The following is a 25993-nucleotide window of genomic DNA, read 5'->3' as shown; positions in this document are numbered from 1 at the left end:
CCTTACAAGGCAACGGGGAAAGAATCCTTTAGCATGCCGAATCCAGCCCTGGCAAGATTCCACGCTGATGTCGCCACATGCTCCAGTCATTGCTTGAATTAGGTTCTCCTGTGTGTAAGGGTTATGGTCATACACTTTCCATCTCCATGCCGAGAAAAACTCCTCGATAGGGTTTAAGAAGGGAGAGTATGGTGGAAGAAAGACATTAATAAAATGCTGCTCATTTTGAAACCAGTCGCGTATTCTCGGACCACGGTGAAAGCTCACATTGTCCCAAATGACAACATACATGGGACGCTCCGCCTGCTCGCGCTCCCTCTGCTCGAGCAGAGCACCCCGTAGACCATCCAGGAATGTTAGTAGCAGTTCGGTGTTGTATGACCCAACAGTAACATGACTGTTGAGAACCCCATAGTGATAGCGACCTCTTCTTCTCCTTTTGGCTAGATTGAATCCAGCTTCATCCATGAAAATGTATTCATGAGGCATAGCCATTGAGTCAAGCTCAAAGATTCTCTGTACACAGTGAAAACTACATTTAGTTCCATAAATGACACAGTAAGATGTATACATGTGCTGCTTCCCAAACTACACAGTACTTTCAAGTACTGAGTTTACTTACTTGCACATATTGACATCGTAGCTCTTTCACTCTCTCGCTGTTTCACTCAAATGGTACCCGATAAACTTGTTTCATCCATATCTTGTTGCGTTGCAGGAGACGATCAATTGTTGACAGACTCACACTATTTATTCCCTCGAAATCTACGTTGTCTTCTACAATCCGCTGCTGTATTTCATGCAGTCGAATTGCATTGTTCTGACGGACCATATCCACGATAAGTGTCTCCTGGTGTTGTGAGAACATCGTTGTGCCTCCTCCACCCTCGGCGGGCCGTCTTTCAATTATGTAAAAGAACCCTTATTTAGTTAGAAGTATACACATACACACACATTATTGACATATATATTCAGTAAATGTTTTAAAAACACAGTACCATGGAAAAGTTATGTCTCATTGTCCCCTTTCTGAGACAAGTATACTTTATCTGTTTTCTTCTCTGAAGGTCTGGATTATAGAAGCCACTGAGAACCTGCTTAGGTTTGGTTGCACACGTTGCCCTGCCTCCCTCATAGTCATGCCATGCCCCAGAACATGATCTATGAAAGTTGCTCGAATGTCATTTGAAATTATTGATCTGCTTGGTCTTTGTCCTCGCCCACCACCTCTGACACAGACTCCTCATCCTCTACCTCTACCTCTACCTCTACCTCTACCTCTACCTCTACCTCTACCTCTTCCACCTCTTCCTCTGTTCTGCTCCATTGTTGGATCAACTCATTCCATTTGCATTTGACTAGGCTTAAATACTGTTTTCTAATTGTGTGCACTGATTGGACACATGTGTTTTCAATTTTGAGTGGTAGTGTGTAAAGGATGAGAACATTGTGTTAGTTGTGTTTAACTTCTGTAGCCTGTGTGCACCATTCTGGGTACAAGTGTATGACACTGCAAAGTTGTGTTCTGTGTTTGAGAGAGTGTTTAGAGTTTTGGTAAATGGGCGATTCAACAGATGAATAGTGTTTAAGATTTTGACAACAGTGTGATTGATTTGATAATAGAGTTTTGGCAGTTGCCAGTTTAGTTTTTACAATGGGATTTAGTGTTTTAGCAATTCAGAAAAACTGTAATACAGTTAATATGTATTAAGTGTATTAAAACATATTCAGCAACTGTTACTTTCAGTTCCTGTTTCTCAGAACAAGACGTTTGACTTTTGTGTTTTTCTGTCGTGTCAGCACCACTGATAGCGTTTAATTTAGACTCTGCATGTTCAGCTCGGAGACTTTAATCTATCAGCTTTATCTTTACGTTAGACTTTTAGATTTCATTTCACTTTACTTTGAGTCAGTTTTCAGAGTGTTTGTTACTTTAGTTTCAGTTTCCTTCAGCGTGCAACATAAGCGTGCGTTATCATGCTTGTATTGTTGTGTGTGTGTGTCGCGGTTGTGTCTGTGTGTTTGTGTGTTGTGTGTGTCTCTGTGTGTATGTATGTGTGTTGTGTTGTGTTGTTGTGTGTGTGTGTCTGTCTGTCTGTGTGTGTGTGTGTATGTGTATGTCTGTCTGTGTGTGTGTGTATGTGTGTGTGTGTCTGTGTGTGTCTGTGTGTGTGTGTATGTGTGTGTGTGTGTGTGTGTGTGTGTGTGTCTGTGTGTGTCTGTGTGTGTGTGTGTGTCTGTGTGTGTGTCTGTGTGTGTGTATGTGTGTGTGTGTGTATGTGTGTGTGTGTGTGTGTGTCTGTGTGTGTGTGTATGTGTGTGTGTGTGTGTGTGTGTGTGTGTGTGTGTGTCTGTGTGTGTTTTCAGCCAGTTTTCATTTCGAGGTGGATGACACACGTCAACCTGAGACCATTGTATAAAATAAATCTAAATATTGCCTCTCATAGATGATATGAAGAATTTACAAAGCCATTCTTACAATTAATATCCTACACAAACAGCTGTCTGATCAACATAAAACAAGATACTGTCATAAATTCTAATGAAGATACAGTATATTAGCAAAAATATATTTTTTTCTATATAAAATTATAATTACTGTAAACATGGAATGATATCATGGAATGACATCATGGAATGTCACAGAGACAACATTCCATGATGTCAAATTCCTGTGACACCATCAATGACACAACGGTGATTGAACCAATGTTTTTGTTGCAAAGGATTTGTGACATCATCAGTGACATCACAGACCATTGTCTTGAGAGTTTATGAATAGGACCCTCTACTCCCATCAGGTTGTTTTTTGACAATGCCACGCAGCCCTAAGAGTGCATGTTTCTTACGCCTGAGTTGTATGGACAATTACGTATTGACTTGGGAGTAACGGGTCCTATTCATAAACTCTCAAGACAATGCTCTGTGATGTCACTGATGATGTCACAGTTTATGTTACACATCATCATTTATGATCTCATAGAGACAATGTACCATGATGTGATTGATGATGTAACATGCTGCCTTCACATGGGGTGAGGTAACGAGTCAGTGATGTCAGTGATGATATCACAGATCCTTTGCAACAAAAACTTAGTTCAATCACTAGTGACATCATTATTGTGTCATTGATTGAGTCACAGTAATTTGACATCATGAAATGTCTCTGTGAGATCACAAATGATTATGTGTCACATAAACTATGACATCATCAGACATTTAGTGTCCTTATTTATAGTCAATAGTCGCATAAAGTGATGGCATCACCGTTGATGGACATTGATTTCCTTTCGTCTATATCCGACGGAGAGGGATTAACATGAATGTCTATCTGACGGACGCCCACGTCGAAAAACAACGCAAAAGGTACACCTCTTTTGTTGGAACTTGACGCCAGGGGTCCTTGACCATGCGTCAGACATTTGATGAGTAGGGAGTGAGACTGTGTTGAATCTTTTGGTGTTTGTTTCCATCTACGTATTGTACCCACCTTATGTCTCTTCTAAGTGATGCCCTGAACATTGTAGGAATTTGGTCCAAGTTCTTTGAAGCCTAAGGAGGAGGGCAGAGCATCAAAGCAGTCACCCTGAAACAGCTGTCCTCTCTCCAGACAGCTTTTTCTCAGAAATTCAAATTCCTGGTTGAGGTATTTGGCCGCCTGAGAGTTGGATCCTATCTTCTGCAATTTCTCTCAGCTGGGCTGAAGTTTAGCTGCAATGCTGGACATTTTAAAAGATTAAAACTTTATGTCTATTTACGACTGTCTCGTGTGTGTATGTGTGTGTCTGTGTGTGTGTGTGTGTGTGTTTAGACAGGCTCTGTGCCGTATGTGTAGCTCCACTGTCTTCACACCCTTTATTGTTCATGCCAAACATGATCTCTTGCTCACCTGTCTCATTACTCTGCCTCTGGCTGTGATTGGTGGCCCGTGATTGGCCCAGATGGATGAATGTGAAACGTGTGCTGGTCCACAAAAGATTAGATTGGTGGAATGAAATCACAATTATATTTATACTTCATTTGGTCCTACTTAACACCATAGTTACTGCAATTGCAATACTGCAATAATCTCTCCCCATCAATAAACAGTGAAAACTAATTCACCTCTGACTATTTTAACCATATGTGTCTGATCTGTGCAAGGTTTTATAAATTATAGTCTGATAGTCCAGAGGCCATAGTTTGTTAGTTTCTTTATTTTCTTGCATTTCACAGAAGTTTTGCAACACCTAAAAGAGCAAAAACACCAACTAACAAGACAGAATTGTTCCCGCTGCACACAAAAAAGATTTAAAAATGGAATAATACATGTGACTGATACAACATGTCCCCATGTTTATGTTCAGCAAATATGATTCAAATTAACAAACACATTTTAGCCATGTTCAAGCATTTGGAACTTATAGAATGCATGTGAACTGTCATTGAGTATACTTAGTTTGTAAAAAATAAATGTGATTTTTTGGTGAATTCAATAAATGTATTGTTAATCCTCCAGCAGGTATCATCTCGGTTGTCTTGTCTCCAGAGTCAGAGGACCACCAGGCACAGCCACTGTAAGAGGAAACAACATTATACAGCAAGCTGTCTAAACTAGAAGTGCCAACAAACCAGCAGCTTTTTTATCGTCTTACACACCTGTTGCATATCCAGCTCAATCTCCCCTGTGTCAGCTCTCTCCAGAGCCCTAAACATTTCTGGTAGAGAGACAGAAAAAAATGTGCACTGAAACTCCAGTGGACTGAAAAAAGAAATGCATAGCTTGAACACACTCTGTTGGCGTGAAAGAAAATAACATTAACAGTAAGTTTTGACTGTGAATTTAAGACTTTTCTTTGACCAGAGAAGGAGCTGGTCTCTGAGCTTTGTCCACTAGATGGCTGTATTACAGCAAAGCTCTGAGGTCTACATCAGCCTGCAGACATCAATCAGTCTGTATGTTACTGTAACACAATACCTGGCTGCAGCCGGTTTCTCAGAGAACACCCTGAGCAGGAAGCTGCCATTCTTGTCAGGCTCATAGGTCGAGGGAACAATGGCATATTCTCCTGGAGGAAGTTTAAAGCGGTTGCACACTTCCCGTGTAGGGACGAAGGAGCTCGTGGCCACAGGTCTCTGTCGCAGCAGGACATCTGGACCCAGGTGAAGATTGCTTTGGCCTTTGTACTGAAGATTAACAGGAGAAAAGGCCTTTTATAAATGAAATGTCAAGAAACCACCCAGAAAATCACAATGCAATTAAGCAATACTCGTGACACGTGTTTTGCATTTCAAATTTTTCAAGTAAGAGATATAACAAAGACAGACCTGATCTGGGACCTGTAAAAAGGAAACAGACAGGAGAATTATTTTGTTTAAAAATAAGTCAAATACAGAGCTCCGATTTCATGATAGTGAAACATCAAATTATTCTATGGCACCTTATAAATGGCAAAGCCAATGCTCTCAAGGTTGCGGCCGAGCTTCTTCTGCTGTCGCCCATCCTTTTGCATGAGCCCAACCAGAAAGGTACATCCATCCTTCCCATCCAGGGGATCATCATCCACATCCTCCAGGCACACCACAAACTGAGGGTTGGACGAGAATGTGGCTGGAACAGACAAAAGTGTAATTCTTTATATGAAGTGTAACAGAACATCTTGCTCAGACATACATATGGTTTCTCTGTTACCTGAGAAATTGCGGCAGCCGCCTGCAGTAGATCCCTTCCTCCACATCCCTTCATACTGGTAGTGGTTCCAGTGGCCCACTTTATCACACGTGAGCGCGTCTGGGGTCAAGTTACAGATCTCCAGCCTGAGGAACTGCTTGATAAAGTCTGAATAGGACATCCTAAGGAGAGAAACACATTTCTCAACAAAGAACATTGTGTCCATCACTTTTTCTAGTCTGAGCTTAAATAGTTGCAATAAGTAAAATATTACATTTATTCTCATGTAAATGAATGGTTAAAGCCAATAGATTTACCAGAATTCACCATCAACAGCCACATGGTTCAACTTTGATTTCTCATCTTTGCTGATATGGTTCCATTCAATGGACCTAATTGTGATAAAAAAAAAGTAAAATTGTGCTTTTAGGATAATCCTGGAAATAACGGTAGCTAATGGTTAATGGATCTAGAACGTAATTATTTACCCATCACTCCAAGGCCCAGTCCACTCCACCTGACCCCATGGGTTCCTGATGCGAACCAGCTGAACCGGCTTACCTTGGAAATGAACCTGGGAGAGAGCAACGGCAGGCAATGTCATTTGCATGCAGTTGAAAGAACAGCATAATGTTGACAGTTTAGATAATCATATACCTCCTCTGCACCAGTGACTGAGTATGCATGTCCCTTGACAAGTTTGAGAGGTGTAACTGCCTCTGTCTCGGCACTGGTCTTCTGAAAACACCAAGAACAACACTTCAATCTGATGACATGAGTACTTTACTACAGTTGGTGTGTTGGCTTGCAGGTAACCATGCAAATCCGTATGAAAATAAGCAAATTAGTATGAAAATAAGACCTACTTGAATAATAAAGCAACCAAGTAGTGAACCCAGGCTCATGGCCTTCTGCATGATTTGGAAGAGCGTCGGTGGAGCTTTGTCTAAGTAGTATACTTCTGCAATCCCTCCTGTGAAATCCTCAAAACCCTCAGTAGGTAATCCTCCTGTCAGGGCCTCATAGCTGCCATACAACCTGTCAGACACAGAGGGATGTGACCAGATTTACCAACTATATATTGTACATTTTCACTGGATTAACGTTTGGAAGAAGCAAATAAAGAACGATCCATACTTGGCGTAGGCCTTCTCCAGCAGCGCGCTCCAAAACTCTGAGCCCACCGCTGAGTGAACAAACAGCAGCTTTCCATTTCTTGTTGGTAAACGGTCATCGATCACCACATCCACCCACTCACCAAACTGCCAGATCTGAGAAGAAAATACTCCCATCAGTAAACTCAACGTCAAATTCTTTTATGACTCATGAGCGATTGTGACGCATTGAAAGTTCTTATTTTCTTATCCTTGAAAAACTCTCTTACAAGCAATAAGGGCAACTTAGTACAAAACACAAAAGTACACTATTTCATTGCTTTTTTTACCCTATTACCATGAGCCATCATTTTATGGTCGGACATGGCAGGAAAAAAGTTAGAAGTCAGATAAGAAGGGTATTTGTCTGACCTGGAAGTGAAATATCCCGGCGTAACCTTCAGTAAAACTTTGTTCCTGGGGCACTACACGAGCCAGGATCTGCTGGTCTAGAGTCAGACTGGCTATTGCAGCCATAAGCCAGCAGTCACCTACACAGTAAAATCAGAGATGCTCTGAGATTCAGCAATATGTGGCATTTACCGTAGTGTAGAAGACGCTGTAAACAGCATGTGGCCACAAACCACCACAAGTTTAGTGGCCGAATGGGTGGAGGGGTATAGACCAGGGAAATCCAAAACACCCCATCCATCCATCCATCCATCCATCCATCCATTCATTCTTTCCCCTCACTTACCCAGAGATCCTTGGCAAATGTCCGTCCTTGTGGCTCCATCAACAATGAACTTTGGGTTTGAGCACAGCTCCTATATAGAGCACCAAACAATCAAAGAGTTGAACATTTTAGAGCAGTTTTGAGAAATCTTTCTTTGGATTTTCCAGTATCACACTACAGAGACAATAGGAAGAAATACAGTTTAATGATTTAGATTTGATGACTGCGCTGCAAGTTAAGAATACCCCTATGAAAATAATTCATAAGCACATGATTCAACACATTTAGGTAAATTCTCTCCCAGAGATTATTACTATGGTGAATAGTAATACAGTATGAATCTTAACTTTAAACTTCTGTGGCTTTCAAGTGTTTTGATCGCGATGCAGAAAGTAACGGGGTACAGGTTCTCTTTTTTTATATACTGTATATTGTTTTTTACTTAAGTCTTAGTTTAAAAGATTAAATATTCATAATTCAGTAAACGAAAGAAATACAATACTTAATGTCAAGTCAGTGACAAGCTCACCAACCATAGGATCATTTTAAAAACAGTGTTCTTTATTTGTTTGGTTAGTTTTCATTACTGTGTTTTTTCTTAGAGGCTTCCTACCTTTGGCCTTTTCCAAACAACCCCCTTGGTTTTGGATGAATCTGGTCCCAGCTCCTTGTAGCCCAGTGATGTGGGCTCAGCTGAAAAGCAGTTGTCCTCAAACAGGCGTCCACTCTTCAAACACTGCTGGCGCAGAGTCTCATAATCCTGCTGGGAGAACTTCACTGCTTTCTTGTTTGTGCCAATGCCTTTTTCCCTGTCCTGCTGACGGGCCAGTCGATCTGCCGTGGATGTCATCCTCACCTTGGAAGTGTATATAGCCCTCCTCTCTGTGAGCTGAGTTAGGTTGACGTCTGCTGCCTTTGTCCCAGCCTCCTATATAGCTGACAAAGGTGGGGGGGTCCCAGTGGGATTAAAAACATCGCCACTGATTAGTAAGCATGACGCAGCATTTTTGCCACACAGTCAAATTGCAATTACAGACAGTAATATATATATATATATATATATACATTAACAGAACATCTCACACAAACACACACACACACACACACAGACAGACAGACACACACAGTCTCACACACACACACACACACACACACACACACACACACACACTTCACTGGTCATGTGCGCCTGGGTGGCCTAGTGGTAGACGCTCTGTCCTTGATGTCAGAGGCTGCAGGTTTAATTCCGATTTGCGATTTTGATTTTAAATAAAGGTCCAAGCTGGTAACTTCATCATAACAGGATAGTCAGGATGAACCAAAAAATGAAGCCTCAACAGGAAAAAAGTCAAACAGGAGTGAATAAGTCACTGATAAGCCACAATTACGCACAGCAGATCCACTAGTTAAATTGTTGTAATACCAGCATCAGGCAGTTGTGAAATAACCACAGAGCCACTTTGTGTTTGACTCCACAGCAAACGTGTCGTTTTAATTAATTATTGTGTACACGTGTGTCCTAATTACAGTTTTTTTCGTTTGCTAAACGACAGTGGGCACCACTGGAGTCAAATGTGCTAAACTCTAACTCCAGTCTGCACAGCAGCAGTTCATGTGGACCAGACTCTAGTTCATTTTTCATTGCTTGAACACAGTTTTCAAAACTCTACACACTTATCCCATGACTTTAACCACAACGTGCACAACACTGTAGATTTACAGCACTTTGTTCAAATGCTAACACACTGCTGTCAGAACTGTTAACCACACATTCAGAACAGAATAGATTTCAGTCTGGTGCCTATCAAACACTGCTGATTGCAATTTTAGCTGAAAGCCTAAGCAGGTGTCTTGTTTTAGACTAGTTAGTGAACATATACAGTATTTATACAGAGAAAGATCAGAAAGACTTTTTTTGTATACAAACACCAAATAAGAATGAAACAATTCTACACTGTACTGTTAGAGAGAAACAGGTAAAAGAGCAAAGATACCAACATGTCCAGGTAAGATGTCTGAGGTTATATACACAGCTATAAAAAAAAGTGAAAACACTAAATCTTTACAATAGTAAAACTGTGTTCTTACTGTTTTTCAGAAAGTAATGGAGGTGAAAGCAATAGAAACACCACATTCATTAGTATTTAGAGATGATGAAGACATCCAATGTGATGAAGAGAACTTGCCACATGATGCTGAGAGAGGCAGGATTAGTCACACTATTCTTTGGTACTGTTATGTACCTTTAGTTTTTTTTTTCCAGTAATTACTAGAGACAAAATACTTTATTTTAAAAAACTGCAGATTTTCATTCCTTCTTGTTTACCTTATGTAAAAATTGGTATGCTATACAATCTATATTTTTTCCTTAAATAAACTGTTGAGTAGTATCAAGTCACTCAAATTGTTCAAACTGTAAAGATGAAAAAGTTTGTAATTTCTGTATTGGTGTTTGACGCTAGTGTTTTCACTCTCAGTGTGTTCTGGGTGACAGGTGTGTGTGTGTGTGTGTGTGTGTGTGTGTGTGTGTGTGTGTGTGTGTGTGTGTGTTATCTCAGTGAGGCCTGTGCATACTGTTTGAGATGTGTGTTAAGAATTGTGTTGCTGTGAATGAGTTGTGCAGGTGATGTGAACTGTTTAGCTCAGGTGACTGTAGGTAGTGCAGACTGTAGTTAGAGTTTTGCACATGTGACTCCAGTTGTGCCCACTGTCGTTTAGCAATCGGAAAAAACTGTAACACACGTCTCAAACACTATGCACAGGCCTCGCTGAGATAACACACACTGTCACTCAGAACACACTGAGAGTAAAAACACTAGCATCAAACACCAATACACAAATTACAAACTTTCTCAGTTTGAACAATTTGAGTGACTTGACACTACTCAACAGTTTATTTAAGGAAAAAATATAGATTGTATAGCATACCAATTTTTACATAAGGTAAACAAGAAGGAATGAAAATCTGCAGTTTTCTTCAATATAGTATTTTGTCTCTAGTAGTTTATGGAATTACTGAAAAAAAAAAAAAAAAAAACTAAAGGTACATTATAACAGTACCAACGAATAGTGTGACTAATCCTGCCTCTCTCCAGCATCATGTGGTAAGGTTTCTTCATCACATTGGATGTCTGCATCATCTCTAAATACTAATGAATGTGGTGTTTCTATTGCTTTCACCTCCATTACTTTCTGAAAAACAGTAAGAACGCAGTTTTACTATTGTAAAGATTTAGTGTTTTTCACTTTTTTATAGCTGTGTATATAACCTCAGACATCTTACCTGGTTGTTTTACATTTTGTATTTTCTTTTACCTTTTCCCCCCAAACAGAACATTATATGAATTGTTTCATTCTTATTTGGTGTTTGTATACAAAAAAAGTATTTCTGATCTTTCTCTGTATAAATACCGTATATGTTCACTAACTAGTCTAAAACAAGACACCTGCTTAGGCTTTCAGCTAAAATTGCAATCAGCAGTGTTTGATAGGCACCAGACTGAAATCTATTCTGTTTTGAATGTGTGGTTAACAGTTCTGACAGCAGTGTGTTAGCATTTGAACAAAGTGCTGTAAATCTACAGTGTTTTGCACGTTGTGGTTAAAGTCATGGGATAAGTGTGTAGAGTTTTGAAAACTGTGTTCAAGCAATGAAAAATGAACTAGAGTTTGGTCCACATGAACTGCTGCTGTGCAGACTGGAGTTAGAGATTTGCACATGTGACTCCAGTTGTGCCCACTGTCGTTTAGCAAACGAAAAAAACTGTAACAAAATGAAATCAGTCAGTTGATATCTGTATCCGAGTGTATCACACAGCGTGGCACAAACACTGTCCCACACAAAGCATGAATGATGCTGAAGCAAAAGCAGATTTATTCCCCCAAAATGCCCCAACGAGAAAGAACATAATCCCCAGTTACACCACCACTGCAAACCCTTAAGTTTAATGCAGCATTGGTAAGATAATTTTTTGGCCATTTTTAGGCCTTTATTTATACAGGACAGCCAAAGACATGAAGGGGGACTGATATGTAGCAAAGTCGAACCCAGGCCCGTCGAGGAGTAAACCTCTATATATGGGCGCCCGCTTTACCAACTGAGCTATCCGGGCATGAGTATATCCCTGGTATGACAATTCAGAAATAACGTGGCTGAACCCGGGAGCAACGTTTAACAATTACCTTAAGTTTTAGCATGTCCAGTGAACAGCTAACATCACACACACTACTGTCCAGCTGTATACCAGCAGAACTGCTACGTAGCTACTTGAAATTGTCATTGTACAGTAGAGATAGATAGAGAGAGAGAGAGAGAGAGAGAGAGAGAGAGAGAGAAATAAAGCTATTTGATGATGGTTCGTCAGTGATTACATTCTGATTACTCATCTGCATATTTATTACATCAGCTGGAAAAGGAAGTAATTTAATCTATAGATTTTTTAATATTTGAAGACGAGGTGAGAACATTTCTCTTTGTTTGATTTCATTTAAAGTAAAGATGGCCATTGTTGTTGTCTTCACCACTCATTTTAAAATAAAAGAGAGGTCTGTGCTACGCCGCTGCCGCACTGAACTGCAGTCTGCGGACGTTTACCACTGTGGTGCCACGGTGTGCCGAAAGGATGTCACTCACTTACTACAGCTGCTCCACTGTTTCATAGAATAAAGCTATTATTCAACTTTTGAAAGACAATTATATTAATTTGAACAATTATCACTTTTCCACATTTCTTACAACTTCACTTTCTTCTTACACATTTTAACCAGAAATCCAGTTAAGCTTTAGCATTAGCTTTTCAAAAAAAAGATTTTTAATTATTCCACATCTTTTTTACATTAGTGGTATTATTCAACTTGTCAATGAAATTCAAGTTTATTAAAACCATTCATACTTTTCCAACTATTCTCACTACTTCAACTTCTTAAGGATTTAAGCTATTCACCCAGTTTAGCTTTAGCAATTTAGCTATTCAGCATTCACACACATTTTCTGCAGGAAATGCATTTTCTAGTATCATATAAATACATAACATATCTTTATACTATCATATAAAAGCTGTTAGAGACTTTACTCTGATATATCTAACATCTCTTCCCTTCCTAACATAGCGTATGTCTTTAGTTTTTATAAAGTAAGAACTTGTTAAACAACATCAGGAGTATAATTTAAATCTTTCTGCAGAAGAAATCCATAAAGTCCTGATGCAGCCAGAATAAGAATGATTGCAGATATAATTGGTGCATATGCACCAAACAAAAACTGTGAGTATTTGGCCTTCTTGGAGACCTTGAATGGAGTCCTGCATGGGGCTCCAGTGGGGGACTCCATAGTTCTGCTGGGGGACTTCAACGCGCATATGGGCAATGATGGAGACACATGGAGAGGCGTGATTGGGAGGAACGGCCTCCCTGATCTAAACCAGAGTAGTTGTCTGTTGTTGGACTTCTGTGCTAGTCATGGATTGTCTATAACAAACACCATGTTCAAAAATAGGGATGCTCATAAGTGTACTTGGTACCAGAGCAGCCTAGGCCAAAGGTCAACGATCGATTTTATAATCGTGTCCAACAGACTTTCCACTCACACCTCCGGCGGAGCTTTTCGTGCATCCCTGTGGAGGCTGGGGGCATTGAACCCGAGTGGACAATGTTCAAAGTTTCCATTGCTGAAGCTGTGGTCTTAGGGTCTTAGGTGCCTCAAGGGGCAGTAACCCACAAAGACCGTGGTACACACCGGTGTTCAGGGAAGCTGTCTTTTTTTTTGCCTCCAACAGCGCCTTCCAGGCAGCTAACCCTAACCTTAACCCTAAACATAACCATTACTAGGCTGCCTGGGAGGAGACGTTGGGGGCATAAAACACTAAAGACCACACAGCATCAGGTGAAGGGAAGTGCAGCTGGAAGGAGGCCCCCGGGAAGACCCAAGACTAGGTGGAGGGACGTCCATCTGGGTGGAGAACTGGGAAGATCCATGACTAAGTGGAGGCCCTAACAGCTGGGAGGAGGCCTCGGGAAAGACCCAGGACTAGGTGGAGGGATTATATCTCGAATCTAGCCTGGGAACGCCATGGGGTCCCCCAGTCTGAGCAGGTTCATGTGGCTCGGGGAAAGGGAAGTATGGGGTCGCCTTTTGGCGCTGCTTCGCCTGCAACCCGACCCTGGATAAGCGGACGAAGATGGATTGATGGATGTGTGTTTGTGTGTGTGTGTGAGGGAATGTTTTTTTGGAAAAGACAGTTTACCTCAGAGAATAACAACACGTCCCAACTGTTACATACATTAAGTTGTGAGATTTCCTCATACCTGAGGATGGGAAAAATGTGGCAGTACCTGTTGTCCCAACACAAAGACACTCGGTTGTGATTGTGTGTGTCTGCCTCTGTGTGTGTGTGTGTGTGTGTGTGTGTGTTTATGTGTATGTGTGTGTGTGTGTGTGTGTGTGTGTGTGAGTGATTTGTGTCTGGGTGGGTGGTGATGACGAAGGGGGGGGGGGGGATGTGTTCATGTGGTGATTTATTTGTTTTATATTTTTGGAAAAGAGAGAATAACAACACGTCTCAACTGTCACATAAGTTGTGAGATTTCCTAACACCTGAGGAGGGGAAAATGTGGCAGGACCTGTTGTCCCAACAGAAACAAAGACATGTGTTTGTGATTGTGTGTGTGTGTGTGTGTGTGTCGTGTGTCTGCAGACACACACACACACACACACAAATGTTTAATAAAGTATATTTACCTGAATGACAGGAGAGAGATGAGTTCTAGTGTCAGGAGAAGGAGAGATACCTGGAATATCACAATAACAAACACACTATGTTACATCACAGTTAACTAAAAAAGTGATGACAAAACTTGTCAAAAAGCAGCAAGAAAAACTGTCAAAAAATGAAATGTCAAAGAAGTGCCAAAAAATGGGTAAAAATAGCCCCGAAAAAAGTATCAAAAGGGTCAAGAATAGAACATAATTCTACGTGATTTGAATTATATTTACATCACATTTAACTTAAAGGTTCTTTAGAAAGGGTCAACAAAGTGTCAAAAACGCAACTAAAAACGTCGACAAAAATGTCAAAGAGTGACAAACATAAAAACATTACAGACGCTGAAGAATACGTCGGAAAAAATTACAAGAATTTTGAGTGACTGAAAAGTCAACAAACAAGTTGACAAAAACATCAAAAACAAAAATGAATGTTAGGAGACAGAGTCAGCGTTTTTCTTACTTTAGAGTTGGTGGAGAAAGGTTGGAAGGAGCTGCTGTCCTTTGGTCGACTTGTTTTCAATAGAAAGGATTGAATGTTAAAAGCTAAACTGCACAAAGTCTGAAGATGAAGAAGAAGAGCAGAACTCTGACATGATGCAAATCTGAAGAATGTTCAGACTGAGAAATTAAATAATCTGCAGTCTTATATCCTCCCACAGAGAGGGGTTGTCTCTGAAACAAACAGCTGAATATCATCTCCATATATGGTAAACAGACAACTCAACCTCCTGTTTCTTACAACTCGAGACGATCTTCTGATAAGAATCTTTCATCACACTTTATTTTACAGAACATTAATATGACGTAGTAAGACCATTAGAAATAATGTGATCTTAAGTAGCAAGTTAATTAGACACTAAACACCTACACTATGCTCTAACTAGAAACTGCACATATTGCCGTATTAAACCCAAAAGATACTATACTTAGTTACTGTTATGTAAACAAATAAACGTTATTGTTAGGAGCAGCAGACAGCTGACAGCATCTGGGGACAGCATCAGGGTCCTTCCTCAGGGACCCTCTGACATGTGGAGGATCCTGGGACTGAACCTGCCAAAACATGATGGTAGCTGAAGGAAAACTGCATGTCATTGTCATAAAGTGTGCTGGTCTGTTTAGAGGAAACTCCTTGGTACCCAGACAACCATTGTCATTCAGATATCTTGGGTTCAGAGGTCAACAAACCTCTAAACCTAAACTTAACCCTTTTTAATACCAAGTTTTTCCCTCTACAAGATTTAGCCTAACTTTTGGCCGTTATTTAACCTCCCTCCCAACCAGCTATAGCACGGCATGGTTGGAACTAAATGGAATCATTATTTTCATATGATTCCTATGTCCACTTTATCTTCTTTCTGGCTTTATAACAGAGCTCGCTAAAGCTTCTCAAAGACAGTAAAGTCGAGCTAAAAGATTCAGGGAGCGCCAGGAGCTCTTCCCCCTGTCAGGTACCAGAGCTGGAGCTTGGGGAGGGATTTCCATCTTACCAACTCATGCTACGTAACTGAGTAGTAGTACCCAGGTGAGGTGATGGGGTGACCGCTCTACCTCAGAGTCAAACGCAGAACGTATGTGGTTAATAGTTAAGATATGCTTCATTTGGGTTAGTCTGTATCGACCACGTTTCACTTCCGGGATTGCTCCGGTGCCGCCAGATGTCCCTCATTTCCCCCGGATGTCCTCCCCTTCCTCTGTCTCTGTGTTGGCGTTCACACCTCTGGTGGATTTCTGAGGACTATGGTTAACTGGTCCTCAGATCTCTGCAGGGTAAATCCAGACAGCTAGCTAGACTATCTGTCCAATCTGAGTTTTCTGTTGCACGACTAAAACTACTTTTGAACGTACACATGTTCCACCAAAACAAGTTCCTTCCTGAGATTATTTAGCAGAGGCACTGTGGCTCCGTCTGGAGCTTAGCCCCGCCCACGACGATTGTGATTGGCTTAAAGAAATACCAGTCACACAGAGCATGTTTTTCTCCCATCCCAGAATGCTTTGTGGACTAGTCAGACCTTCCTCCGCAGCACTGTGGAGGAAGGTCTGGCAATGCCAGAAGTGTTGTAATGCAGCTGAAAGTTGTGTCTCATGTTTAGGAACAATACTGGCACAGTTACTCTGCTGTGAATCTGATATAATCTTATCTAGACGTGTCAGACAACTCAAGTTCCCGTTTCTCAGAACTAGACTGTCTTGTTTTTCTGATTAGAATCTTCTTGTGTCATTGCTCCCCATGTTTCCATCCACACGTATTCATGCATATTAAGTATTATTGAATGGAAATGACTTATGGAAAAAGTCAAATTCAATTGAATTTGATGAATATCTACATCTGCATCATAGCAATGTTTTGATAGTGTTGTTGTTGTATTATAGCTTATTATTGATACAAGATTATACATTATTGATAGGTTGCTATCAGCTGGCACATAAGCACTATTACAACTTGGGCAATATTAAAGGTGCAATATGCAGTACTGACAGATAGTGTTTAAAATAGTTACTGCAATACCAATTCAAAATACTGGAGAGAGTCGTCTCCCCAGACTCCAAGTTCACGTTGGTTACCAGGTTGAGACCGCAGCATCCAACAATGTTGCTAGATGCTAGTCTCACATAGCCAGACATTACTCCACAGCTCAGTGGAGTAGCTAACGTTAGATGCTAGTCTCACATAGCCAGACATTACTCCACAGCACAGCGGAGTAACTAACGTTAGATGCTAGTCTCACATAGCCAGACATTACTCCACAGCACAGCGGAGTAACTAACGTTAGATGCTAGTCTCACATAGCCAGACATTACTTCACAGCACAGCAGAGTAGCTAACGTTAGATGCTAGTCTCACATAGCCAGACATTACTCCACAGCTCAGCGGAGTAGCTAACGTTAGATGCTGGCTATATTGACAGTCATAGAAGCCCCTGCTCACGCGGAGCACTGTACCCGACGGACAGGCACACTTCCTTGACTTAGAATTGTGGGGAGAACTGCTAAAAACACAACAATCTCGCAGTCCTCTCCACCAGACTGAACACACTTTATTGGCTTAGAATTACGGCAACAATTGGTAAACACACTGCAAACTCACGGCCCTCTCTTCCTGACTTACAGCCAACCTCTCTTGGCTTAAAGGGGTGATAGAATGATTATATAGGGTATTTCACACTGTTCCTTATGGTCTCCTAATGGGGTATGTAACATTGGTTGGGCTGAAAATGGCTTGGTTGATATTTTATTGGCCCTTATGCATCCCTGTGTTTTGGCCCTATTTGTAACAAGAGCTTTTCTTCCAAATATGGTATGGTCATGAATATTTAGATGAGCTGCGCGCTGATTGGTTGAGCGACTTGCCATACACAGACATTAGAGACGCGCGCTGATTGGTTGAGCGAATCCCCAATACACACACATTAGAGAAGCGACAGAATCTCATATTCCAGACACTGCAATGTTTCATTACCAAATTCACTTCTGAGACTTTTTTAAGTGAGAAATCATCTATATAAAGCTGAAATATGGGCCGTTTTACAAAAATTGATGGCTAATTGCAAATTTGGTAAGACGTGTCGGACTTTAGGAGCTCCACACAGTCTGACGAGGAAGCAATAGCCTGCTGGGCTCCATACCCAGGACAAAGTCACCCTTTGTGGATACTGCACTACGGGGCTCCACGGCCAGCTGCCGGCATAACTATATCTATAAATAATACATTTACGGTTTGAAATTCGTCACGCCACTTATATAACATCATTCCCCAATGTCTTATAAAGCTAACCGTTGTGTCCGATTTGATTTTAAGGCATTTTTATGAACGCGAGGCGTCTTTGTAGGACAAACAGCTGCTTGCTATATGTCCCATTCATTACAATGGGGAAATACCGCAGCTTGCTCACTTTCGCATAACTAAAGTATATTTAAAGTTTGAATTTCGTCACGGCATGAATATTACAGGTTCCTCAAGGTCTTACAAAGCTTAGCTAACACTTGTCCGATTTAGTATTTCAATTGAATGTGTTTTTGTGAATGTCAGAGTTAGGAGGAGGCTAGCTAGCTCTCATTGATGGACTCCATCTCACCGCGGCTCTAACAATGAGACTCGCGGACAAGAGGCGTTTATTTCCCCGATTGTTTGTTTAAATAACTCAACACACATACCCATTATAAGATTAACTGGAACCTGCGGGCTGCGGTAAAAGATTGCGGCCGTAACAAGCTCGCTGACACTGCGGTCAGGGTGGCGATGTAGCAACCCAGGCAGCACCAACACCGGCACTAAACTCCGACACACAGTCAGAGAAAATTTGCAATTAGCCATCCATTTTCGTAAAGCGGCCCATATTTGAGCTTTATATAGTTGATTTCTCGCATAAAAAAGTTTCAGAAGTGAATTTTGTAATGGAATAGCAGAGATCTGCGTGACCTAGTTAGATTCAGAAGACTACCTGATCTCAGGTCAGTTGTGTAGCCTATGTAAATGTTGGGGCGTGACTGTTCTCTTAAGGTTCCGGATTTGGAGATGCTTGCGTAAGCAACTCAGCTTTGTTGGGATTCGCCCGTTTTCAGCGGCAGTTTCAAAATATGAGATTTTCATAGTAAAGGGGTGTCAGTGGGACTTTGAGCTTCTATGTATGTCCTATTTACCCACCGAACTGTCGTTATTCAACTATAAAATAGGTTTTGCATTCTATCACCCCTTTAAAATCATTCACCGTTGTCGGCTATGGATGCTGAACAGGCTACACGTTGTAAACAGCCGTGGCCTGCTTGCCTGGTCCCCCGGTAATGTTAGCAGTTAACAGGGTTAGCATGGCGGCGTTAGCCAGGACCAGTCGATATCACTTTCCTGGCCATGTCTCAATTGTTTTTGCGATTAACCAACTCGGGTACTCTAGCTACAGTATATAATTCAATGTTCAATGATGAATTAGCTTAAAGCTAATCCTTAGCTACCTGTTCAGGAGGAAATAAGCCAACTCTGCGTCCTTTTGGGCTCTAAGCTGTCTCCATCTTTCAAATACATCTCCAATATTTACCCGGGGTTTGTTACGTCTCTGGTCACGCAACTGTTAGAAACATGCTGTTTTTTTTAGGTCGGGTAGAATCTACCTCCGTTGATCCTGTTTGTTTGTTTCATGGCGGTACTACCGTTACAGCTGTAGCGTGCTGGATTTACGTGTTTACAGGTATATCTGGCAACCCGGCTGGCTGTCAAACTGGGCAGCTGATACCAACACACAGACCAAAACACAAACACACATTACGTCATAGAACAGAGGCCCGTTCCAGAAAGCAGGTTTAGTGAAAACTCGGAGTTGGTTAACCCTGAGATGAGGAAAAATAGGTTTTACGTATTCAGAAAAAGTATTACTATGGTAACTGAGTCTGTAAACCTAACCTGGTCAGGAGCAGGTTTTCTTCAAGAAACCTCGAGTTTCTCTCAGTCTCCTCCCTCTCAAAGGGAGGGGAAACTCATTTCCTCATTCATTCATTCAGTCTGTATCAGGCGCATTTTAATGCAGTTTGTTATCTGCATGAATAAAAAAAACGTATTGGTTTATGTTAGGCAGACTATAAAATAATGTTTTTCTCAAACATGTCATGTCCTTTTGTCGACGGTCCCGTTGATGGAAAAGCTGTATTAATTCAGAGTGTTTACGTCGGGAGATGATATTGAGTCCTGAATAGATGTTTTTTCATTTCCACATAACCGATTTGAGAGGTATTTTTATCACAGTCTATTAGATATGTAGATACCTTATCCTTCCACTAGTTCAACATCGTGGACAGGCTTTAACATCCCAGCAGATTCTTTGTGTCGCATTACGTTTTTTGCAAACGGCAGTTTTCTTTATAACAGCAGCGGATCATACTGTAATAGTAAAGCCACTGTATGTAGAGCCGTCAGAAAAGTGTGATCGCTCTGAAACGTTTTTTAAACGTGTTCCCTGGACACAAACCAGTGAGAGCCATTAAAAAGAAATAAATGATCATACTTATAGTTCTGTTAATGATCATGGTGCTACAGCCTCAGAATGGGAATAGTATAGTTTACATTTTCGCCCGCAGGATTGCACCTGAATAAAATTATAGGTGTAGCCCACAATTCCAGTTTTCACCAGTAATATTATAAGTTAGCTGTGATTAAATATGAAATTAATACACTGTTAATGCGTACGCATTGACTCGAGCAGCAATTTTCTCCCACACCAATTCTCTCTCTTTTGCAGCAGCAGCCGCTGTCTTGCTTTTTTAACGAAACACATGTTCAAACTCGCTGTTTGTGCGCATGAGTATTTCCGCCGACCCTTTTGTTTGTGGTTGTTACCATGGTGAATCGTAGAATCATGGCTCCATTCATGCTGCCTTTTGTGCACGCGCGTAACCCTGAGTGAACATACTCTGAGTTGATTGAACCAACTCAAATCAGCTGTTCTGGAACCAAAAACTCAGAGTTTCCATCTCAGGGTAAAACAACTCAGAGTTCAGGGTTAGACTCAGAGTTTGTTAAACCTCCTACCTGGAGCGGACCTCAGAGATTTCAAAAGGAGAAAATACTGGCATTGTGCGTGTTTGTGTATGTGTGTGTGTGTGTGTGTGTGTATGTGTGTGTGTGTGTGTGCGTGTGTGTCTGTGTCTGTGTGTGCGTGTGTGTGTGTGTGTGAAGGAATGTTCTTTGGAAGAGACAGTTAACGTCTAAACTGTTATAAGTTGTGAGACTTCCTCCTATCTGAGGAGGGAAAGATGTGTCAGGACCTTTTGTCCTAACACAATCAAAGACACGATGTGTGTTTTTGTGTACTGTATATGTGTGTGTGTGTGTGTGTGTATTTTTGTGTAACTGTGTGTTTGTTGGGTGTGTGTTGGTCGCGTGCGTGTAGTGCGTAACTGTTTGTGTGTGTCTGTATGTCTGTGTGTGTGTGTGTTGTGTTTTTTTTGTGTGTGTGTATGTATGTGTGTGTGTCGGTGTGTTTGTGTGTGTCTGCATCCGTGTATTTGTGTGTGTGTGTCTGCATCTGTGTGTGTGTTTGTGTGTTTGTATATGTATGTGTGTTTGTGTGTGTGTGTGTGTGTGTGTGTGTGTGTGTGTGTGTGTGTGTGTGTGTGTGTGTGTGAAGGAATGTTCTTTGGAAGAGACAGTTAACGTCTAAACTGTTATAAGTTGTGAGACTTCCTCCTATCTGAGGAGGGAAAGATGTGTCAGGACCTTTTGTCCTAACACAATCAAAGACACGTGTGTGTTTTTGTGTAACTGTGTGTGTGTGTGTGTGTATGTTTGTGTAACTGTGTGTTTGTGTGTGTGTGTGTCTGTGCGTGTGTGCGTAACTGTTTGTGTGTGTCTGTATGTCTGTGTGTGTGTGTGTCTGTGTTTTTTTTGTGTGTGTGTATGTATGTGTGTGTGTCGGTGTGTTTGTGTGTGTCTGCATCCGTGTATTTGTGTGTGTGTGTCTGCATCTGTGTGTGTGTTTGTGTGTTTGTATATGTATGTGTGTTTGTGTGTGTGTGTGTGTGTGTGTGTGTGTGTGAAGGAATGTTCTTTGGAAGAGACAGATAACGTCTCAACTGTTACAAAAGTTGTGAGATCTCCTCATACCTGAGGAGGGAAAGATGTGTCAGGACCTGTTGTCCTAACACACACACACAGACACGTGTGTGTTTTTGTGTAACTGTGTGTGTCTGTGTGTGTAACTGTGTGTTTGTTTGTGTGTGTGTGTGTGTGTGTGCGTATCTGTGTCTTTGTGTGTGTGTGTGTGTTTGTCTGCGTCTGTCTGTAACTGTTTGTGTGTGTCTGTATGTCTGTGTGTTTGTGTTTTTGTGTGTGTGTGTGTGTGTGTGTGTGTGTGTCTGTGTGTGTTTTTGTGTGTGTGTCTGTGTGTTTGTGCATGTCTGCGTCTGTGTGTGTGTGTGTATGTCTGTGTGTGTTTGTGTGTGTGTCTGTGTGTGTGTGTGTTTGTGTGTGTGTGTTTGTCTGCATCGATGTGTGTGTATGTGTGTGTGTGTGTGGCAGGCTGTGTAAAAGCTGTTAGAGACTTTACTCTGACATATCTACCATCTCTTTATATTATCATATAAAAGCTGTTAGAGACTTTACTCTGACATATCTAACATCTCTTTATATTATCATATAAAAGCTGTTAGAGACTTTACTCTGACATATCTACCATCTCTTTATATTATCATATAAAAGCTGTTAGAGACTTTACTCTGACATATCTAACATCTCTTTATATTATCATATAAAAGCTGTTAGAGACTTTACTCTGACATATCTACCATCTCTTTATATTATCATATAAAAGCTGTTAGAGACTTTACTCTGACATATCTAACATCTCTTTATATTATTATATAAAAGCTGTTAGAGATAGTGACTCATCATCTGTACAGGAGGAGATTAGATGTTTAATTTCTCTAAGCTTTTATTAAAGTTAAGACATTTATTTAGTGTCTTCTTTCAGACATTTAGTGTCTACTTTTAGACATTTAATGTCTACTTTCAGACATTTAGTGTCTACTTTTAGACATTTAGTGTCTACTTTTAGACATTTAGTGTCTACTTTCAGACATTTAATGTCTACTTTTATACATTTACTGTCTACTTTTAGACATTTAGTGTCTACTTTCAGACATTTAGTGTCTGCTTTCAGTCGTTTAGTGTCTACTTTCAGTCCCATTAAAAGTGCTGATGTAAATGTTGAAAGCAGTCTCAGATGTGATGTTAAAATGTGTTTTAACCTGTTGGACCTGGTTCTGAGCCTGGCTGCGTCATTTTTAATCAGCTGAAGTTTGTTGTTTTGAGGCATGACAAGAGAGCTCTGCAGCAATCCAACCGCCATTAAATTAACCGATGAATTACTCTTTCTGATATCATCTCTTCCCTCACAAACTCTCTCTGTTGTTCTTCACCAGTTATTCAAACTGGAAGCTAAACCACGAGAGCTTGTTCTGCATGGATGACTTTGGTGATAAAGCACCAAACCGGTTTTGTGTAAGGCGAGAGAAAACTTGTGAGGGCACATGCCAGACAGTGTCTTCCTCTGAGTGTAGGATTCCGTTAGGGTACAGATTTGATCATTGGCAAATTATCAAAAGATGTTTTATCAATATTAATAAAGTTATGAATATGGTTATTAATAACTGTATCAAATCGACAAACAATCAAAACGGGGCACCACCCTGCAAGTCAGGGACCAATAATCAACTGTGGATCAGTCTCATTTCTGTGGTAATCCTTTAAAAAGGAACTAAAGGAAGGGGTGACTCCAAGCACGGACCTGATCGACCAGCAATTATTACAACATAAATACACAAATAATCACAAGCAACTGCTAATTAAGTATAATACGATTTATTATACGTCACAATTATCAGTAGCTAATTAATAATCCTTCCATAATAAACTTCTATACCTTTTTACAATATCACAACCAAAAACAAAAGCAAAAACAAGGCAGCATGGACACGTCTGTGTCCGTGTGTGTGTGTGCGTGTGTGTGTGTTTGTGTGTGTGTGTGTGTGAGAGAGTAGTAGTTCTATAGCTCTAACACAAAACTACCAAAATGGCTACTCCTGTGAGCTGCACAAAACTATTTAGCCTCAAGAGGGCGGTAGTGGTGCTGGGTGCGCGGAGAGGGCTGAAGAAGCCGAGGGGTTGCTAGGCAACGCGCACGCTTAGCCGGTATGGTCGTTCCTGTGTTAGCTCTATACAAACGTAAGCCTACTCCACGTGGTTAAAATTAGCCACGTTGGCTCGGGAGCTACGTGGCTAGCTTGTGTCCGTGTGTGTGTGGGTTAGTAAAAGGAACAGAATAAAGGAGGGAAAGAAAAGAAACACTCTGATCTTAGTTATCGATAATGACCCAGTCCCCTCAGTCACTCAGGTCTGGGCTAGGACAGACTCTGAGACTTTTGACTTACTGAGGGAAACTTTGGTCATTATAACCACTCCAGCTGCTAACAGCTGATTTCGCGATTCTATCGCAGACAGTAACTAACTCCACGAAAGGAGTGGTTAAGCAGGTAGCAATTACAGTTTTACCAAGCTACTCAACACAACATAATCAAACGGTATAATGGATCAGTTATACAATATAATCACATATGGAACAGTACATGATTAAATCAGATCACATTAATGGCAACAATGGTAGCGAACCCTTTGCTCATTAATAACAAACCAAAACACACTAGTCCTAATATCTGCCCAGAACTGTGTAAAAACCTCCTAACTGTGTGCGTTGTTTGTCAGTTAAAACTCTGGCCAGAGTTTAATGATCCGTTTCGTCCGAAGCAGAAGACGAACGTGATCCAGGTCGACCAAAACAAGAAACAGAACGCAGTCCTTTTCTTGAATCCAGGCTGATTAAACCTGCTGCAGATGAGGGAAAACACTCGGCCAGTATTTCCTTGGATCCCCTTTGTATATCAGACCGATATAAAGTTGTCCCAGCTCAAAACTCGACCAGCGAGGTGATGCTGGTTAGCTAGATAGCTAGTCCGGACTAGAGTGCCTCCTATAGTGACCTACGTCACCGTGGAAAGAGCAAAGAAGCACAAATGCGGACAGCTTTTATCCTTCCTCCGCCTCCTAGTGGCGGGGTGGTGCATTCAAGGGCCCGACAGCCAATGGGAAAACTGCAACCTGGTCACAGGTGTGAAGCAGTTCTTTGTCTCATCCCCAGTCTGCTTTGCCCCCATGTGTTGAATTAAAAACCTCTATTTTAGGGACTCTGCTTCTAAGTAGCAGCCTGTAGGATTTTGGTGAACTGCCTTTGGGATTCACATGTAGGCCAAGATCCCTTTGTCTGTGCAGTCAACTCAATCTGAGCCAAATCACTGTTTTACCAGCTTCTTGGTCCCCAACAGAGCCTTTAACTCTCCTAAGCTTACAGATATGGCTTTTACAACACATCTAAAGTCCTGACAAGCTGCAAAGATTAAAACACAATGGGTGCCCTATAAAGCCCTAAAAATGTTCCTTAGCCATGGTAGAACTTAACACACAAAAAAAATTGACTGACAGCAACTCTGTCACAGCCTGAAAATGAAACTCAGCTTCAGAGTCTCAACATTGGTGAAAAAATTGTGTTTCTTGTTGCTCTGTAGTCAGGGTGGGGGTCTCTAACGTGTCCCTAACCCTTTAACCCCTTTAAATGTTTTTAGTTATTTTCAAGGTTAAAAAATATGATTTTAATATTGGCATAGAATTTCTTTTGTATTGCGATGCCGGGCCATATATATTTGATTTATTCATTTTGTAATGTCTCCAGGAGAGAGGCCAGGTCATGTATGGAGGTGACCTTTCACTTAAAATTTTAATCTCCCGCTGTCTGTCCTGTCAAGTGTTTTTTAAATATCTGGCCTTCTTTTGGACAGCTTTTATGAAACCAAACTTAGAAATAAAAGGTTTTTAAGTGTTTTATTCACACCAGTGGTCCCCTTATGCCTGTGCCCCTCGCAGCGCCCATCCCGGGTGTTGCGTTTAAACCCAAACCTGACCCCATACCCTAACCCCCTAACCCTTACCCATTACCCCTTAACTACTACCCCCTAACCCTAACCCCCTAACCCTTATACCTTAACCCAACCCCCCTAACCGAAGCCCCTTAGCTCTCATCTTTCTGCTGGGCACAGCCCGAAAAAGCAATGTGGCACCTTCCTCTCCATCCAACCGCTGGGGGCGGGTGCCTCGATGGACCAGAATCGGGCAGCAGACGGGTTGTGGGGGGGAAAACTCTAACTGTTGTTTG

General features: G+C 41.2%; 1 protein-coding gene across 1 annotated transcript; it reads right to left on the bottom strand.

The window, feature by feature from the left end:
- Positions 1-4178: 4178 nt before the first annotated feature.
- LOC120562762 (calpain-2 catalytic subunit-like) lies at positions 4179-8440 on the bottom strand. Its single transcript, XM_039806651.1, has 14 exons — positions 8094-8440; positions 7502-7571; positions 7177-7295; positions 6788-6921; positions 6517-6688; positions 6308-6388; positions 6139-6224; positions 5968-6042; positions 5672-5832; positions 5421-5590; positions 5308-5319; positions 4958-5166; positions 4639-4697; positions 4179-4554 (listed from the first exon to the last, which is right to left on the bottom strand). Exons 1-13 carry the CDS (start codon positions 8328-8330, stop codon positions 4688-4690), a joined length of 1536 nt encoding a protein of 511 aa, XP_039662585.1. The 5' UTR covers positions 8331-8440; the 3' UTR covers positions 4179-4554; positions 4639-4687.
- Between the last annotated feature and the right edge of the window lie 17553 nt (positions 8441-25993).

This window comes from Perca fluviatilis, chromosome 7 (assembly GCF_010015445.1).
Source record: "Perca fluviatilis chromosome 7, GENO_Pfluv_1.0, whole genome shotgun sequence".
NCBI classification, from domain to species: domain Eukaryota; kingdom Metazoa; phylum Chordata; class Actinopteri; order Perciformes; family Percidae; genus Perca; species Perca fluviatilis.
This window is presented reverse-complemented; position numbering and strand designations above follow the sequence as displayed.